The sequence below is a fragment of the Bos javanicus genome, chromosome 7, assembly GCF_032452875.1.
Source record: "Bos javanicus breed banteng chromosome 7, ARS-OSU_banteng_1.0, whole genome shotgun sequence".
Lineage (NCBI taxonomy): Eukaryota > Metazoa > Chordata > Mammalia > Artiodactyla > Bovidae > Bos > Bos javanicus.
Genome location: NC_083874.1, coordinates 60,207,440 through 60,227,013, shown reverse-complemented (window position 1 = coordinate 60,227,013; position 19,574 = coordinate 60,207,440). Strand labels below are relative to the sequence as shown.

The 19,574-nt window shown below is 45.1% G+C and overlaps 1 protein-coding gene and 1 long non-coding RNA gene across 18 annotated transcripts in view; one reads left to right on the top strand and one right to left on the bottom strand.

The window, feature by feature from the left end:
- Window positions 1-19,273, bottom strand: part of AFAP1L1 (actin filament associated protein 1 like 1) — a 76,176-nt gene extending 56,903 nt beyond the window's left edge. For 2 of the 4 annotated variants that reach the window (XM_061423972.1, XM_061423974.1), the window contains exon 1: window positions 19,097-19,215. In XM_061423972.1, the coding sequence (XP_061279956.1) occupies window positions 19,097-19,112 (16 nt within the window). In that variant the 5' untranslated portion in view covers window positions 19,113-19,215. Of the gene's footprint in view, window positions 1-19,096 lie in introns of all 4 variants that reach the window. The other 2 variants (XM_061423975.1, XM_061423973.1) reach the window with 2 other exon arrangements.
- LOC133251469 (uncharacterized) overlaps window positions 1-19,574 on the top strand; it is a 117,904-nt gene that overhangs the window by 59,322 nt on the left and 39,008 nt on the right. For 9 of the 14 annotated variants that reach the window (XR_009737640.1, XR_009737636.1, XR_009737639.1 and 6 more), the window contains 4 exons: window positions 8,285-8,465; window positions 9,291-9,457; window positions 15,874-15,990; window positions 18,403-18,471. This is a non-coding gene — a long non-coding RNA (uncharacterized LOC133251469). Of the gene's footprint in view, window positions 1-8,284; window positions 8,466-9,290; window positions 9,458-15,873; window positions 15,991-16,341; window positions 17,096-18,402; window positions 18,472-19,574 lie in introns of all 14 variants that reach the window. The other 5 variants (XR_009737631.1, XR_009737628.1, XR_009737634.1 and 2 more) reach the window with 5 other exon arrangements.

Below are 19,574 nucleotides of genomic sequence, written 5' to 3'. Positions count from 1 at the left end.
ACAAAGGAAATGGTTCCAGGAGGAAGTGGAAAACTGTGACACACACATGCTCAGCCCTCACACACAAGATGGCAGCTGTTTCCGCTTGGTGGAAGTCCCTACCGTCTCCTTCACTGAATGGGGTGGCCTGGGATACCGGATGATAAAGGCAGGGGGTGTTTTTGAGCTCTTAAGTGATGTTCCAGATGTTATGCTAAGCATTTTGCATGGATTACCTCATTTAATTCTCATAATGGCCCTGTGAGGTAGTTACTGTTCTCACCCTCTGTTTTATACATAAACCAAGTGAGGCTCAGAGGCTCAATTGTTTGTTTAAAGGCACATGGCAAAAAGAACCTAGACCTAAGTCTAGGGCCTAAACTCCTAACTGTCGCATCATAATTCTTTCTGGCCACCTTCTTCTAAAAGAGGTTCCCTATCTCTGAAGCTTGGTAGAACCACCAGTGAGCCACTCATGACCACTCCCCACTAGTGTCCCTTCATAGGATGGGTGCCTAGTCTGAGGCCTAGATGGAGCTGGGCTTGCCGTTCTGAGAAGTTTGAGTTTGAGAAGCTATCTTACAGTTGCCTGCAACAGACACTGAGGATGTCCGGCTAGGGGTTTGCGAATAATGCTGATAATAATAAAGATAGTCAACGATGACAGCGAACATTTATTGAACACATTTTACAAAGTGGGCCTAGCACTTACATTTCTTTAATAAATTAGGACCTCAAGTGGACAAAAATTGGATTAATCCTAATCGTTGTTTCGTGAGATACTGTCATCATTGGTCCATGCATGCTTCATTTTTATTTATTTATGTAATCAATTATTTTTGCTAATGTAGTAAGTACCCACAAGTCCACCATTCAAAGCGGAATCCTGGATCTAGACAATATCATACATCTAACTATGATCTCATGCTTCTGCTTACCCTTTCGCAGTCTGTCATCCTGAATGCTGTATTCACCACATCCTTGTTTTCCCTTATAGATTGCAACTAGATTTACCCATAAAAATTTTAGTTGTTATAAAAGCCGGGAGAAATATCAATAACCTCAGGTATGCAGATGAACCACCCTTATGGCAGAAAGTGAAGAGGAACTAAAAAGGCTCTTGATAAAAGTGAAAGAGGAGAGTGAAAAAGTTGGCTTAAAGCTCAACATTCAGAAAACGAAGATCATGGCATCTGGTCCCATCATTTCATGGGAAATAGATGGGGAAACAGTGGAAACAGTGTCACATTTTATTTTTGGGGGCTCCAAAATCACTGCAGATGGTGATTGCAGCCATGAAATTAAAAGACGCTTACTCCTTGGAAGGAAAGTTATGACCAACCTAGATAGCATGTTAAAAAGCAGAGACATTACTTTGCCAACACAGGTCCGTCTGGTCAAGGCTATGGTTTTTCCAGTGGTCATGTATGGATGTGAGAGTTGGACTGTGAAGAAAGCTGAGTGCCGAAGAATTGATGCTTTTGAACTGTGGTGTTGGAGAAGACTCTTGAGAGTCCCTTGGACTGCAAGGAGATCCAACCAGTCCATCCTAAAGGAGATCAGTCCTGGGTGTTCATTGGAAGGACTGATGTTGAAGCTGAAACTCCAGTACTTTGGCCGCCTGATGTGAAGAGGTGGCTCATTTGAAAAGACCCTGATGCTGGGAAGGATTGAGGGCAGGAGAAGAAGGGGATGACAGAGGATAAATGATTGGATGGCATCACTGACTCAATGGACATGGGTTTGGGTAAACTCCAGGAGTTGGTGATGGACAGGGAGGCCTGGCGTGCTGCGATTCATGGGGTCACAAAGAGTCGGACAGGACTGAGAGACTGAACTGAACTGAAACTTTATTAAAAGGGCATAATGTTATTGGTAACTTTTTGTGACTTTTTTCTTACTGTGATACTGCTAAGATTTATCCATATCGTTGCCTGTCATTGTGTTCATTTATTGTGCTGTATGATACTCCATTGTGAGGATATTCTCCATGGCTAACACTCTGTGCCTATTATGTTTATTTCATCTTTGCAGCAACTGCATATAGTAGGAGCTCTTCTTATCTCAGTTTTACTGACAAGAAACTAAGGCCTAGAGAGGCTGAAGAGCTTGCTGGAGGTCATAGGTGCCAGGTTCACATCTTTCTGGCCTTCACTGTTCGCTGTGTTTTGGTGTAGAGGGGAAAACACAGGAGTTGGAGCCAAAAACCTAGGGCTCAAGCTCCATGCTTACTGGCTGTGTGGGCTCGGGCAAGTTGCCTCTATGTCCTCAGCATTAAAGTGGAGTGATGGTAACTGCTCTATCTCTCAGGCCTGTTGTGAGACTCAAACCTGACAGTATCTGTGGAAAGTGATAGTAAACAGTCTGTAAACAGAAGTTTTTATAAATTGGTATGTTGTGATTAATGATCACATTAATGATCACATGTGTGTCATCTGCTCCACCTTTTCCTCAATCAAACAACAGAATGTGTGTAGGATTCAAGACATGAGCATCCCTATTCAGAAAAGCAAGGGTTAGGTTGACAATCAGCCCATAGAAACCTTCGTGTGATTAAAGAATTATAAAATTATCAACAGAGGCCTCAGGCTGCACTAATGGGAACAGTGTATTTATCTTTGTTCTGTTCAGTAGAGTTTAAAAACTTTTTTTTTTTTTTTTTTTTTTTACTATTTATTACCTATTTTCAATATCTGAGCCCCCACCCCACTACTGTTTGCTCGTGGTGTTTCCTTTGCATGTCTTGTTCTCCAGCTACTATACTATATGACCCCGGGCAGGTTACTTCACATTTCTGAGTCTCCACATCTGAATAATGGGGATAATAATAATAATTACATCTTACAGGGCTGTCATGAGGGTCCAGTGAGGTGTTGTATGAACTGCTTAGAACAGTTCCTGACACATACCAAACTGACTAATGTCATTATTTAAACTCTCCCCTATTCCCTAGATGGTGCCCATTTATTCTTTGACAATTAGTTTAGAGGCCACTTCCTCCAGGAGGCCTGTCCTGCTCTTCTGGACAAGTGAGGTTACCTGTTAAGAGCCTCCAGGGCAGACAGTTCGTTCAATGACCTCCATTAAAGTGTGAACTGTGAGAGTAGAGATGCTGCCTGATTTAATATCTGCTGCTGCTCCCTGGTGCCCAGTACCGTAATGGGCACAAAGCACATGCACTGCAGAGAGATTAACTAACAGCCCAGAATTCAGAGGAACAACCACAGGTTAGGCAGAGGGCTGCTAATTCTGCCTGTGACAGCCTTCTCCAAGAGCAGAAAGGCTTACAGCGATGGGGGAAGAGGCAAGAGGAGGCAGACTTGTTCCTTGGGCTCTGGAGGACAGTCCAGACCAGCGGTGGCAGCTCCCAGACCATATTATTAGGTCCACTATATGTAGGAACTTTCCAGAAATTTGAACTAAGAAGAGAGCCAGCTATCCCTTCCAAGAGGGGCTGAGTCTTGGTGGACTGCCTCTTGGCAGGAAGGTGGGGGTTAGTATAGTGGGTAATTGTGACACCGGTGACTATGGTGAGAAGCACACAGAATCACACCTGGGGTTTGTCCTTCCTAGCCCAGCGACCCCGGGCAGGTGACATCAGTTTTCTCATCTGTGAGGCAGAGGTAATAAGACCACTCATGTCGGAAGGTTGTGGTGAGCAGAAAGGGAGATAACGTAGAAAAAGTGTTAAGCTCTGTGCCAAGCACATATGAGACCTCCTACAAAGGTTGGTTGTTACTATTAATGTTGTTGATGTTAGTAATCACAGGGGATTCAGGTATCTCCCAGAGTTTAGTCTAGATATTCTAGGTGGGAGGCTAAAGGTTCTGCTCAGAATGGCCACCCTGCCTGCTGCCCAGGTGGTAAGTCCATCCTCTTCCCTCTCTTCCTTCCTTCCTTCCCCTTGCTTGCAAAAGCCTTCCAGTGCTAACCTTGGATCATGTTCTGGGCCAGGCCCCTGTGAGTGCAGCCCACAGGGAGCCGAGCCACCCCTGGGAGGCTTTGGGAGATGCCCAGAGTGATTTCCTGCCTCCAGAGCTGGGGGTGAGATTGAGAAAATGATCCTTAAAGGTCCCGGGAATGACTGTCTTGAGTCTTGAAGAACCCTGGACAGATGTCTCCTCTGCTCTCCCATGAGATCAACAATTCTACATGCTCTCTTTGAAAGTGGACGGAGTGTGAAGTTTTCTGTTTTTCTGTTCTTAAATAGGAAGGTGAGGTAGTCTTACGAAGTTTGCTGCTCACATGCAGTATTTGCTGCAGTTCCTAACTGGTCTCCTTTCTCTAATCTCTCCCTTTCTACTCTAATGTGAGCTTTAATTTTCCCCAAGTGGCAACACACAGCATAACCCCCTCCTGCTCACACGGCTTCAGAGCTCCCCAGGGCCTAGACACCAGTTTCCTTTGTGACTCAGATGATGAAAGAGCTTCCTGTGCTCCCTATACTCCCTGTGGTTTATTCCCTCTGTAATTCCATCCCTTTCCAGGATGGGCAGGCAAGAAGTGAGAGGAATCCATCCTGATTTTTAAAGAAAGGTGATCATTTAAAGAAAGGAGATCATTTATAGAAGTGTTGTTTAAACATTGGCTTTTTTTTTTTTTTAATTGTGTGCTTCCTGCATGCTGACTGCTTTTCTTGCAGAAATCCAATTGTCCCCCATAGTCAGACAGGAGATTGTTATCTCCATTTTTAGCTGAAGAAACTGAGACCCAGTATTAAATAGAAGGAGCAGAGGGGATTCAAACCCTGGCAACCTGACACCGCAGCCAGTGCACTCGGCTCCCACAGTATGCTGCCTCTATTATTAGTTACCAGTCACAGCCACAGCTGTGGACCTGGAGGATAAAGCCCTTCTTGAGGCCCCATTTACCTCTGCCTGCTTCTCTGGGCTGTAGGCACACTGACCAACCTGTGCTCTGAGCACGGCTTCTGTGCCTCTCCCCTTCCAACTCGCCATTGTCTCTACTTAGAATGCTAATCCGCCAGTGTTTCTGAGGTTCCTGGCTAAAAAGTGTCCCTTGAGTCTTCTGAGCCTTTATGTATTCTCTTTGATGGACACTAACCAGATGTGACTTCATGTCACAGGCATTGGTGACAGTCTTAGTTTTTCTGCCTCACTAGGAGGTTTGGGGTGTAGGAACCCTATGCTTCCCCCTGTTACCCCTTAGAGCTGGTTGCTGGCTGGAGGTGAGGAAATGCGATCGGTCCCTCTGGCTTCCCAGCACACCCCTAGATCAGTTTTCTTTTTGCTTCAAGTAAAGCTTTAAAAAAAAAAAAATCCCACTTGGTTTCATGTCGGCTGGATCTACCCTTTGCAAACTCTTCAACAAGAATGGGCAGGAAGAATAAATATTTATTCTACAAATGAATAAATCTGATTCCATCTTCAAAAGAAAGACTTAGTATAAATTATCATAATTTCTCCATTCTAAGATTTCACTGATTTAAAGATATTTTATCTATTAAATAATAGTTTTTTGAAAAAAGAAAACAGAAAAAATGAACAAATTGATGTAGCAAATTTACAATGTTCTTTCAAAAGTATGTTTGGTATCAATGAAATATTTTTAAGAATATGGTCCAATTCAATTTTGATTTTTTTTCTTTTGATTCTGGTGGTCTCAGAAAAAAGTTTTCTAAGCCTTGAGTAGATCACCATGAAGCATAGGCAGGTGTCAGCCAGTCATGTACCAGTGGCAGCCCTGAGGCCCCCAAGGCCAGTGGACAGGCTTTCTCCCCAGCAGAACTCTGTGCTCCACTGACATCTCTTGACCAAGTCAGTGGTTCTGGGGAAAGCTGACTGGGAGTCCCTCATGTGATCTGAGGCGCGACACCACCCCATGAGCCTCCGTTTCCCCGGCTGTAAAGTGAGAGGCATAAGATTAGACAGGCGGTTTTCAAATGTTCTGCAGATGGAGCTCTGGGGTTTGGGAGGCTTCTTTGGGGGCTGCCTTGGGAGTAGGAAGATGGAGTGGACTGTACTCAGTATTTTCATTCCTACTTCCCCCAAAGCAACTCTTTGTTTAAGATTTTATTTGCAGAAGGATTCTGAGGCTAAATGCAGTTTGAAAAACACTGGTAAATGGCATTCTGGGGCCTTTCCAAATATTAGTCTTGAGTACGTACTCTTGAATGATCTGAGGACAGGGCTTCATTCCTCGGCCTGGACACACCCTCAGAATCTTTCTCACCACAGTACTCTAGGCAGACACTCCCCAACTCGACAGATTAATTCAGGGGTTGGCAAACTTTTTGTGTAAAAGACCAGATAGTACATATTTTAGGCTTTTCAGGCCACAATGTGGGCCTCTGTTGCAACTACTCAACTCTGCTCTTTTGGCAAAAAAGCAGCCTTAGACAAAACAAAATGAATGGACATGGCTGTGGGCCAGTACAACTTTATTTACAAAAAGATGTGGGGGTCTGGATTTGGTCTAACAGCCAAGGTGTACTGCTACCCATGCTGTAATCAACACCTCGACCTGACAGGTGAAGAAACCGAAGCCCAAGGAGGAGATTCAAGTCAGGATCCCTGTACCTTGGTCAGCGAACATGCTTTCAGCACTCCACACTGCTCACTTAGCCATAACCCTTACCCTGATTTGGACTGTGGGCATCTGAGATTGCATGATTGAGGGAATGGTGCCCAGAAAAGACACGTGCCCCACTTATCCCCTCTCAGGAGATGAGTTTTCCCCTAGGTTCTTAGAGGGCTATAAAAAGCCCCTGAGCTTGCCTCCTGTGGGACGTTCTGTCAGTAAATTCCCCAGAGCTGGAATGACTGCAATGTGGTGCCACATTCTGCCCCCTCTGCAGCCTGACAGCTGTGCAGGGAGAAGAATCAGGGCAGGCAAGCTCTGCACCTCCACCCCCACTTGGGGTGTGGCTGGGATTCCCCGAATGGAATTTTAGGTGGAGGACAAAACCCTGCCTGGGCCCTCCTGGGGCAGGATCTTTGCCAGTTCCAGGAGGATGAATGTTTCTTGAATTCTAAACACCAGAACTACAAGGGCCATAGTGGGAGGAGTGTGAAGGGTAAGAAATAAAGTCTCACACCAGCTGCCTGGCTGTACCATTCACTGATGGAAGCTGTCCCTCCTGGAACTGTTTAGATTCCCTTTCCCTCCCCTGCTTCCCACCTTGAAATCTTCACCTATTAAGTCTTTGTGGCTTATCTGGCAAGTCCTTCACGTAATAGACCTGGGAATGCCTCTCTCCACTGGACAAGCAGTGGCGAGCATGGTAAAAAACTTAGGTTTGGAGGTGGGCAGGGCTGGGTATATAAATTGACCTGTCTAGGCCTTACGTCTTTTCATCTGTAAAATTGGGATATTAAAAAAAAATACATGTATGACACATTTTAAAGTAGGTACTGAAAATAAATTACAGTAAATAAACTTAAAATGCAAACAATGGCAAAGTCATGATGAACATTCCCATCGAATTCTGTTGGGAGGTGTGATGATGAGACTGCAGGGCTCAGAGAAGATAAATATCACAAATATATCAAAAACTTCAAATTATTGTGCATTCACACACTGACATGGGCCACAAACATGCTTTCACAGGAACTGTACTTATCAGTCTACCAACCAGATTTTGCCATAAACTACAAAATTTTTAACACAAAGTTGTATTGACATCTTTCTAATTCATATACATGCCCTAGCTGTGATTTTAAAAAATAGAAACTACACATTGTACAAATACTCTCCCCTCACAACTGCTGGCAACATTTTTGGATGGAATTTCTCCCTCAATAAAATTAATGGCATATTTTATACACATGAAAGTCAAACTGCATCAGCTTCATGATTGTTGAGAGGATTAAATGGCTCAATGTACATATGTAAACTGCCTGACTCATGGTGAGTGCTCAGTTGGCAATTATTATTAAACATCTGTTACATGCTAGACCCTGGAAATAAGATGTAGAGACAGTCTCACAGCACAGGCTTCATATATACACAGAGGAGGCATTTAAGTTAGTACAATACAGTATTCTAAGAACTGAAACTGAGGAGGGTGGTGGTAACCTAAAGTCAGAGGGAAGGTCCAGGGAGGATGTGGCAGATCATTTTCATGGAGGTGATGCTGAGCGTTCTCTTTCAGGGAGAGGGGAAAGCAGAGGCATCTTTTTAACCTCAGTTTTTGCATCTGTCTAACTGGGAGAATGTCTCAGCTGACCAATTCACAAGGCTTTACCAGAGTTAAGTTATTGAAGAGAATCTCAAGGCTGAAAGGGTCCTAGAGAAAGGATTTTAGTGGTTAGTTCTCTGTTTGAATATCCCTGCTATTACACAGGTTCCTTCTGGCCCAGAGTGACCGCGCTGTGGATGACTGCTGAGTGAGAGAAACTGTATGACTGCCAGAGTTGCCCCAGCTCTAAAGGAAGCACTCTGATGAACAACCCCGACACTACGTGGGAATGGACACAATTGGCAAATGTGAAAAGGTTTCTAGAAGTTTAAAGCCTTATAAAAATGTATGTACCTATGTTGCAGAAGTGAGTGGCTGAGCCATTCACTAGGACATGGTATTTCTGCTTCTATGTCCAGATCCATTTCTCTGCTGGCACTGTGTGCTTGGTACATTTATTGTAGGTTTGTCCTCTCAGGCTAGAGTATGCATACCCTGGGAGTCCATGGTGGAAGGCAGGGTGAGGTTAGGGAAAAAACCTTGAGAAAAACATGTCTCTGCAAGTCCACTGCACAAAGATTTTTTTGGTGGGGGAGTGTGTTTGTTCAGGTAGTTATGGATGATATTAGAAATTTGTTTGGCTTTAGATAAAATGAGACACTTCAAGCTTTCAGAAGCCACTCTGGGTAACAGACCAAACCCTAGAATTTCACTTGGTTGAAAAGTGTGAAAGGCAGTGCTGGAGCAAGTAATCAAGGGAGGTGTTTGAGCAAGGTCAAGGGTCCTGATAAGCCTGTGCACGAAAACAGCAAGCACGTCAGACTTACCTGTGAGCTCTGCAAAAAGTTCACATTCCCAAACCTCATTCCAGACCCACTGATCAGACCTCTGGGGGTATATTTTCAGTAGGATCCCTGGAAGATGATGATTCTTCCAGCTGGATTCAAGAACCACAGCTTTAGACAAATAGAGAATAGTTCTTACAGGAGGCTGGAGAGGTGAGAGGAGAAACAGGAAGCTCTTACAGGAGATGACAGGATATTGAAGAAGAAGCCATCCAAGATACATTTTTCAGTAACAGTTAACAGAATTGGGGGTCTGACTGCAGAAAGGGTGAAAGCAAAGGAAATGATGAATAATGACAAAGTCTATGTTTCTGTCCCTAAAATAGGAATCACTGAAATGGAAAATCCTGGAGCTGAAAGTGGCCTTACCCAGCTCTACTCTGTGAACTTTGTATTTTTTCTTTTATTTATTCATTATCTCAGCAGACATTTTTTTGCACATATACTACATGCAAAGCATTATGTTAGATGCTGGAAAAGAATCATGAACAAGGTAAGAAGGACCCTGCCCTCATAGAGCTCACATTAACAGCTAATTAATTCCTATAATTAATCATTACTGTGAAGATGGCAAAGATCTTGCAAAGATGGGCACAATAAAGGACAGAAATGGTATGGACCTAACAGAAGCAGAAAGTATTAAGAAGAGGTGGCAAGAATACACCGAAGAACTATGCAAAAAAGATCTTCATTACCTAAATAACCACGATGATGTGCTCACTCACCTAGACATCCTGGAATGTGAAGTCAAGTGGGCCTTAGGAAGCATCACTATGAACAAAGCTGGTGGGGGTGATGGAATTCCAGTTGATCTATTTCAAATCCTAAAAGATGATGTTGAGAAAGTGCTGCACTCAACATGCCAGCAAATTTGGAAATCTCAGCAGTGGTCATAGGACTGGAAAAGGTCAGTTTTCATTCCAATCCCAAAGAAAGACAATGCCAAAGAATGTTCAAACTACCCCACAATTGCATTCATCTCACACGCTTGCAAAGTAATGCTCAAAATTCTCCAAGCCAGCCTTCAATAGTACATGAATGGTGAGCTTCCAGATGTTCAAGCTGGATTTAGAAAAGGCAGAGGAACCAGAAATCAAATTGCCAACATCCACTGCATCATTGAAAAAGCAAGAGAGTTCCAGAGAAATACCTACTTCTGCTTTATTGACTATGCCAAAGCCTTTGACTGTGTGGATCACAACAGACTGTGGAAAACTCTTAAAAGAGATGGGAATACCAGACTACCTTACCTGCCTCTTGAGAAATTTGTATACAGGCCAAGAAGCAACAGTTAGAACTGGACATGGTTCTAACAGACTGGTTCCAAATAGGGAAAGGAGTATGTCAGGGCTATATATTGTTACCCAATTTATTTAACTTATATGCAGAATACATCATGTGAAATGCTGGGCTGGATGAAGCACAAGTTGGAATCAAGACTGCTGGGAGAAATATCAATAACGTCAGATACGCAGATGACACCACGCTTATGGCAGAAAGCGAAGAAGAACTAAAGAGCCTCTTCATTTAAGTGAAAGAGGAGAGTGAAAAAGTAGGCTTAAAATTCAACATTAGAAAACTAAGATCATGGTATCTGGTCCCATCACTTCATGGCAAATAGATGGGGAAACAATGGAAACAGTGAGAGACTTTATTTTCTTGGGCTCCAAAATCCCTGCAGATGGTGACTGCAGCCATAAAATTAAAAGACACTTGTTCCTTGGAAGAAAAGCTATGTCCAACCTAGACAGCATATTAAAAAGCAGAGACATTACTCTGCCAACAAAGGTCCGTCTAGTCAAAGCTATGGTTTTTCCAGTAGTCATGTATGGATGGATGTGAGAGTTGGACTATAAAGAAAGCTGAGTGCCAAAGAATTGATGCTTTTGAACTGTGTTGTTGGAGAAGACTCTTGAGAGTCCCTTGGACTGTAAGGAGATCCAACCAGTTAATCCTAAAGGAAATCAGTCCTGAATATTCATTAGAAGGACTGATGCTGAAGCTGAAATTCTAGTACTTTGGCCACTTGATGCAAAGAACTGACTCATTGGAAAAGACTCTGATGCTGGGAAAGATTGAAGATGGGAGGAGAAGGGGACGACAGAGGATGAGATGGTTGGATGGCATTACTGACTCAATGGACATGAGTTTGAGTAAGCTCTGGAAGCTGGTGATGGAGAGGGAAGCCTGGAGTGCTGCATCCATGGGGTCGCAAATAGTCAGACACTTCTGAGCAATTGAACTGAACTGTGAAGATGGTAACCAGTGAAAAGTACAGAGTGCTAGGGTTAGCTGTAATGGGGATGTAGTGTGGGAGACAGGGAAAGATTGTTTTGAGGAAGTAATATTTGAGCAGATTGCTAGGGATGAGAAGGAAGGAGTTAACCAGGTAAAGGTACAAAGGCCATTGTGAGGAGAGTCCACAGTAAGACAGGGGCAGGAGCCCAAAGGGAGCTGGTAAAAGGCAGGGTGGTCCTTGAGGCCACACCACGATTGTAGTCTGTATTTTAAGAACAGTGAGAAAACCACTAAGCAGTTTAAGCACAATCAGATCTATAGATTTAAGTAACTGTCTTTAATTGTATCAGGCCCTCTTCTTCCCATATTTTATCCACGAGCATAGATAATTCATAAGTCCCATTAAAAGCTATGATAGATATACATTTGAATAAAAGATGAATAAAAAGTAAAATATATACATCTACAAGTTCTTTTCTCTATAGTTTTCAAAAGGGCCATGCCTATGGAAACCTCTTGAGTGACAGTTGTTCTAATTTACTACTGTGGTCCCCATAGGAGCCATTCTAGGACTCCCCAGTCTGTGTCCACTCAGCCTCTGCTTCATTATGTCTCTGGGCACCTCTTACTCTGTCACTGAATAGCTCTTTTCATTTGTTTGCTTCTTCCAGATTGTGCCCCAGTTAGTCTCTGTTTAACCTCTTGTATAGCCTTCTGAAGAGTCTTTCTAATACTCTTCTACAGGACAGCTAGTTTGAGAAATGATCGCATATCCCCCCCTTCAAATTTAGTTTTATTCACAAACAGCCCCATTTCCTTCAATAACTCCTCACATTGTTGTGTTGTTAATAGAAAAAAAGAGAAACAGGAAGGGTGATTTGATTTGGTGGTGAATAAGATGAGTTCACAATTGGGTCACTTGGAGGATGAGTTGACTTCCAAATGGAAATATACCAAAAGCAGGAGTCAGTGCAGGAGTGGAGCTCGACTCATAGCTGAAGATAGACACTGAGAGCAGCCCTCAAAAGAGGCTTGGTTGTCTGTAGCAGTAATGTAAAGATGAGGCAAGAGTCATCATGCAAGAAAAATTGAGCTAGAGAAAAAGATGGGAAATAACAATTAATAAGGGCTTCCCTTGTGGCTCAGCAGGAAAGAATCTGCCTCCAATGCAGGAGACGAAGGAAACATGGATTTGATCCTTGGACTGGGAAGATCCCCTGTAGGAGGGAATGACAATCCACTCCAGTATTTTTGCCTGGAGAATCTCCATGGACAGAGGAGCCTGGCAGGTCACAGTTCATTGAGTCACAAAGAGTCAGACACGACTGAAGTGACTGAGTATGCATGCAAGCACCTATCATGGGCCAGGCACTGGTTGCTGGGCAAATATTACCACATTGCTGCTGCTGCTGCTGCTGCTGCTGCTAAGTCGCTTCAGTCGTGTCCGACTCTGTGCGACCCCACAGACGGCAGCCCACCAGGCTCCCCGTCCCTGGGATTCTCCAGGCAAGAACACTGGAGTGGGTTGCCATTTCCTTCTCCAATGCATGAAAGTGAAAAGTGAAAGTGAAGTCGCTCAGTCATGTCCGACTCTAGCGACCCCATGGACTGCGCCTACCGGGCTCCTCCGTCCATGGGATTTTCCAGGCAAAAGTACTGGAGTGGGGTGCCATTGCCTTCTCTGATTACCACACTGCAGTTTCCTAATCCTGGGTGTCATTCTTCCTGCTTTGCAGCTAAAGGAACAAGACTTAGCTGGGTCACTTGCCTTAGAGCAAGAGAAGCCCTGAGGCTATGAGCACCTATAACAGTGGGATTGGAGGCCGTGGGGAAGGAGAGACAGAAAAGACTTCTGGCAGATGGATGGAGCAGTGGTTATTTAACATAGGTTTATCTGATTCCAAAATCCATGCTTTCTCCATCTTTGCAAATAGGAGAATCCATTTAGAAAAGAGCTGCAGGGAAGCCCAGGAGATGGGAATAAGAAGAGGTGAAAAATTAGACAAAATAGAAGCTGCTTGTGACTTTTAGGAGTGGGCTTTCATCAGAAGGTGTGATTGGAAGTAAGACTGCAAGGAGGGAAGGAAGTGTATGGGGAGAAAGAGGAGACTGTGGCGGTGGGGTTTTATTTTTCTGTTCAATTGCAAGGTTTTTTTTAGAAGGGTAAGATGGGTATGAGGAGCTAATGGTATCCCCAAACAGTTATTTTTTTGAACCTAAGATCAGAATGAAATAATGATAAGCTCTTGGCAGAGATTGGACAGGGAGGGCTTACTTGGCAGGGTACTCACTCATGTGAGCAGTAGAGTTTGAAACTGATATTTGAGGGAGAGGCAGAAAAAACTCTGAGTGGGACAAGGAAATGGAAGTGGTGCCCAGTGACCAACAGAGGCCTCTACAGAGAATAGGGTAAGGTTAAATCCTATGCATACACCCAGTGCAGAGTGTGGCTAAAATCCAAGTAATTATATTTGATAAATGTAATATCTGTCATTTACTGAGTGCTTCCTAAGTGCTAGCTTACATGCATCACCTTTCCCCACAACACTCCAAATGAAACTGGTATTCAGAGAAACTAAGTAATTTACCCAGTTCATACAAGATCATACAGCTAGAAAGCTGTGGTCAAGACATAAGTTTGTCCATTCCCTGAACCATTCAGCTGTACTGAGTCTCCAGGCTAACAAAGATGACTTTATGGAACATGTTTGGAAGAAAACATGGGTGTGTACTCCTTTCAGAAGAACAGTAATTGATAGGAGTAGAAAATGAACTCAGATGTCAGGGAAGAGGTATGGGAATTCACAGCCTGGGGGACAGAAATTGGGCAGTGAGTCACAGAGGGGACATGGAGGGGAGCTCATTGTAGGAATGGCTATGGGCTGCTTGGCCAATGGAAGCCACAGATAGGGAAGATGTGACTTTCCTAGTACAGATGTCAAAGCTGGTCCACCAAAGGCAAGACAAGATTGGGTTCTTCTAGCATCTCTTGAATGATAAAAATCTCATTTAATGAGATAGGGTGCTCAGGGCCGGTGCACTGGGATGACCCTGAGGGATGGGCTGGGGAGGGAGGTGGGAGTGGGGTTCAGGATGGGGAACACATGTACACCCATGGCTGATTCACGTCAATGTATGGCAAAAACCACTGCAATACTGTTAAGTAATTAGGCTCCAATTAAATTAATTTTAAAAATCTCATTTAATGAAAAGCAGAGCTTCAGATTATGTCTTAAATTATAATCTCCCAGAGAATATATATAATTCAGCAAAAGAAACTCCCATCTTGGGTTGAATGCAACTAGTTGAAAAAGAACTAGTTGTGAAGTAGAAAGGAAGGGAACTTTGGTAAAATTGATTGCTTCGTATGAGCTAGGCATATCAGAACCGTGGGCATTAAGAAGGGAATGAGGGAGAATTTAGACCAAAGACTTAAGCAAAGATGGCTTGAGAACACTACAAAGTTCACAAAAGCAAAATTGTGAAGATACAACTGTAGTCAGTAGGTACGAATAATAGCATAAATAAGAGAAAATAGACATGTTGACCTATAAATATTTAGTCACTCAGAAACACTTGTCAGGTGGTTCTGTTATTGCATGTCAGAGATGGAGTTTCAAGAGACAAGGACCATGAAAGAGCTCCAGGATAGAGAGATTATGACATAGCCCCTGTCTTTGAGTTGTATACAAAGTTGTCTAGCCCAGTTCTTAAAAGAGAGTAGGAACTCAAAAGTGTCCTCAGAGTCAGACCAGCTTGGGGCCAATAGAATTTTATTATGTTAAATGTGATTTAAAAAACACAGTTATTACTGTAACTAGTGTTTATTGAATGGGACTCATATGGTAGGCATTGTCTGAAGTATTTTCCATACATTTAATGACAACCCCATGAAGTAGGTATCATCAGTATTTTATCTTTATATTTTATCTTTATGTGAGGATAAAGAGTTAAGTGATTGGTTCTGTAGAAGGTGGTGTCCATAGTCATTAGTCTATAGTGAAGGTGTTACTTTCACCAGTGGCTGATTCTCTTTGTATGATGTTCATGAATTGGGGAAGTCCTGCTGGAAGGAATTTCCTTATAATGTAAGGTAAGTCATTTCTGTGTCTGTTACTGCATCATATGAATCCTCCTTTACTCATGGGAAGACACATCCTGTTAGCAGAGAAATCCTACTGCTTAGGTTTGTTTTCATTCTTAAGTCAGTTGACTTTGATCCCGAGCTTTTATGCTGTAAGATCTGAACGGTATGGTTGTGGTGTGATGGAGGTGCCTGGACCTGCGTTAAGAAGATTCGGTGTCCAAGCCCTGTTCTGTTCTAGGGCTTGGGCAGGTCACACGCCACTGTGGAGTCAGCCAGCAGCCAGTTTAAGATCAGGACTTAGATTCAAACCCAGCTCTGTCTCTCACATGATGAGTGACTGTACAAGCTAATGGCAGTGCCCTAATCCTGCTGTTATGGATTGAACTGTGCCCCTACCTCAGATCCATACACCAAAGTATGTAAATTCTAACCCCCGGTGTGACTGCATTTGGAGATAGGGCCTTTAAGGAGGTAATTCAGGTTAAATGAGGTCATAAAGGTGGGCCCTAATTCAATAGGACTGATGACCTTCTAGGAAGAGGAAGTGATACCAGCAATCTCTGTCTCTGTCTGTCTGTGCACAGGGAAGAGGCCATGTGAGGACAGAGTGGGAAGGCTGCCATATACAGGCCTGGATGAGAGGCTTCACCAGAAATCTACCCAGATGGCACCATGACCTTGGACTTCTAGCTTCCTTAACTGTAAGAAAATAAATCTGTTGTTTGAGCCACTGAATCTGTGGTATTTTGTTATGGCAGCCGTAGCTGACTAATACACTGCTAGACCTGCCTTCCTGTGAGGTAGGGATTAACAATGGTACCCAATCATAGCCCTGTCCCATTGTTTGTTCCAAGAGAAGCCATGAAAAGAGCTGAGCATGTTGCCTGGCTCATGATAATACCCTGATGATTTCAGTTGTTACTGTTATTAATAGTGAAGTGTGGCTTCCTTCCCTGGGCATGACAGTCTCACTCCTCACACGGTAGGTATGAGGGTGAAATGAGACCTGTGATTCTTAAAACCTCCCTAACAACATTACTTTGCCAACAAAGGTCTGTCTAGTCAAGACTGTGGTTTTTCCAGTGGTCATGTATGGATGTGAGAGTTGGGACTGTGAAGAAAGCTGAGCGCCGAAGAATTGATGCTTTTGAACTGTGGTGTTGGAGAAGACTCTTGAGAGTCCCTTGGACTGCAAGGAGATCCAACCAGTCCATTCTGAAGGAGATCAGTCCTAGGTGTTCTTTGGAAGGAATGATGCTAAAGGTGAAACTCCAATACTTTGGTCACCTCATGTGAAGAGTTGACTCATTGGAAAAGACTCTGATGCTGGGAGGGATTGGGGGCAGGAGGAGAAGGGGACGACAGAGGATGAGATGGCTGGATGGCATCACCGACTTGATGGACATGAGTCTGAGTGAACTCCGGGAGTTGGTGATGGACAGGGAGGCCTGGTGTGCTGCGATTCATGGGGTCACAAAGAGTCGGACACGACTGAGCGACTGAACTGAACTGAACTGATGACAGAAGAGAGTGCTCACACCCTCCTGGGGATATGGGCACAGCAAATTTCCACCAGAATGATTTGTAAAGACTCACATTTTATCTTAAAAACCCACACAAATTTTGTATTCTAGTTCATATGCAGTTGTGTGTGCTTTAATTCCTACAGTTTTTGCAGTAATTTCTCAGGGTAGACCACTGAGTTTCTAGACAGATGACCTCGTCCTGTGTGCGTCATTCACTTCACTTGCATTTGAGGAGGCCTTTCCAAGTCACGAAGCACTGTTCTGATGTGAGGATTTAGTGGTATGTATCTTTCAAAATCAGCATTACACCTGTTCAATTTGGGGTGCACTATAAAGTGTGCTTCATGTTGTTAGTGAACTACTCGAGCCACTGTTAGTGAGCACCGACTGTGTGCCAGGCAGTGCTGTCAGCAGGGTGGCTGCCCAGATCCACTTCCAGCCTTCCTGAAGCTTACATTCCGACAGGCTAGGTAGACACTGAACACATAGTCAGATAACTGACTCTTAGAGGAATGGCACATCGTGACGAGAGCTATGAAGGAGAGAGAAAGTAGGCTAGGAAGGCCTGCAGCAGGGGAGAGAGGCAGAGCCCTAGAGCATTCTGAGTACTAACAGATTCCTGGGGAAGTCTGGCATCCTAGAAAGAGTGGTCTGGAAGCAGCCTTCTTTAGTGAGGTATCAGTTATTAAGCATTTTAAGCTGGTCTGTCAAAGGAGGGCATAGTCTGCTTTCTACAACTCTGGGTAGGCTAGGTATGGATTTTTGTACTGGGGATTTTGTACTGGGGACAGGGTGGTATTTAGTACCATGTGGGGTGTGATGGGGTGGAGGGCAGTGCTGTTTGCTTTAAACATACAGTGTGGGAGATGGGGATGGGGGACATTAGAGGCACCTCTGCTGTCTTTTTCTCTCCCCGGCAAGTGTGTATGCTCTGTGCACACTTGTCCAGGAGTCAGTTAACAGGTAAGAACTGCTTTATAGATGAAGCCCCCCCATTTTCTGCCTGACTTTCCAGCTCCTAATAGGAAAGGGTTGATGCAGCACTTGTGCTAGAGATGGTATGGGTGGGGAAGCTGTCCCCAGCACCTTGAATTGGAAGTCTGGGGTCCCCTGCAGCCCTCTGAACTCTGGCTGTACCCGTAAGAGGAGTGCGGGGAGGTTACCATGACACCTGCCCCCAGTGCCCTTCCTCATTGCTTCCACACCCCTGGCCACTCCTTTTTTCCCCTTGGAGGTCTCAGTGCAGCAAACAGGCAGATGGGGGAAGCGTGTAAGATTATGTAGGGAAGGGGAGGAATTTTCCACTAATAATAATAACAACAGCAGCAAGAATAATGATACTTGTCATGTTGGCAGCACTTGCCAGTTTACCAAGTGCATTCACACTTGTGGGCTCCTCAGTTTCCAGAGGTGGGGCATTGTGACACTGGTGTTCTGGTTCCCAGCCTTTGTCACTGCCCCCATGTTCAAGCAAGCCACTTTTTTTTTTAACAGCTACAAGCCCATTGAGGTGTCCAGACCTTTATTTAAGCATAGCTTCCCATGAATGCGCCCCCCACAAATGCTCTCTCTATGCTCCTGTTGCAGTTTGAACAAGCACCCCCACCACGTCTGTGAAACTTTCTTAAATACTCTTCAGCTCTTCAAACTGTCCAGGTAAGAAGAGGTCTCAGAGACAATCCAGTTCAACCTTGTCACTAGCCCAGAGATAGAGGGTGGGCTAAGGTCACAGGGCTTATCAGGCTCAGAGCCAGGGCTGGGACACCCATGCAGGCACCCACAGGCACTCCTGCAGCTCCTCCTCCCGACACCCTGGGTCGATGCACACACTTCTGTCTCCTGGGGCTTTTCAGCGTGTGAACAGTAGGGGCTTAACCCGCCCTGTTGTTTTCAAGAGTGTGACTTGTTAACTCTATTCTACCCTTGGTGGAGGGGGTTGGGATGGGGTGAGAGGAGCTTCTCTTCCTCAGGAGTACTTTTCGGGATCTTTCATGAAGTTAAGGCTCCGAGTGTATGAAAACTCTGGTTTCACACACTGGAGGCAACTCAAGTCCGGGACAGGAGTCCCCCTAGCACACCCCTAGCAGCCCAGGCACAGGAGGCACCTGTCCACACAGCGCCGGGTCTTCGGCCCCCAGCTTCTCCCTTCCTCCTCGCCCCCACACTCCTCGGCCGGCCCAACCCGCTAGTCTCTGCCTCCTCCTCTCTGGCTTTTAGATCGCGCGGTTCTCCCCTTACCGCCCTGCAAAGCAACAAGTGTGGGCGCCGCGTTTCTTCTTACCCCGGCCTCGGTCCATGGCGCCGGCGATAGGGCAGCAGGGCGCGGTGCCTCCGGCGGGCCTGGCAGCAGTCGGCGCGGCACTCTGCAGTCCGGCCCCGGCCCCGCGGGAGCGCCCTCCGCGCGTCCCCTCCCCCGACAGGATGCTCGCCCGGCGCCCCCGCCCGCCCGCGCCCGCCCCTGCGCTCGGCTCCCGGAATAGACCCGGAGCCCGCCTGGCCCCCTGGGCCTCGGGTGTCCCTCATCCCCACACACCCTTGCCACGCCCTGCTTTTCACAAGTCCTGGCGCCCCTCTGTGGAGGGGCTACTAGAGGACCCACATGCCGGTTCACGCTTCCTTTCATGCCCGTACCCGCGTGCATCGCACCCCTGCCCAGACCGAGGCACTATTGAGCTCTGCTTGCATTCCGCTAGTGACGAGAAGCTTACTACCGCACTTCTAGCCGGGTCCATTTTCAGATTGTCCAAACTGTTAGAATC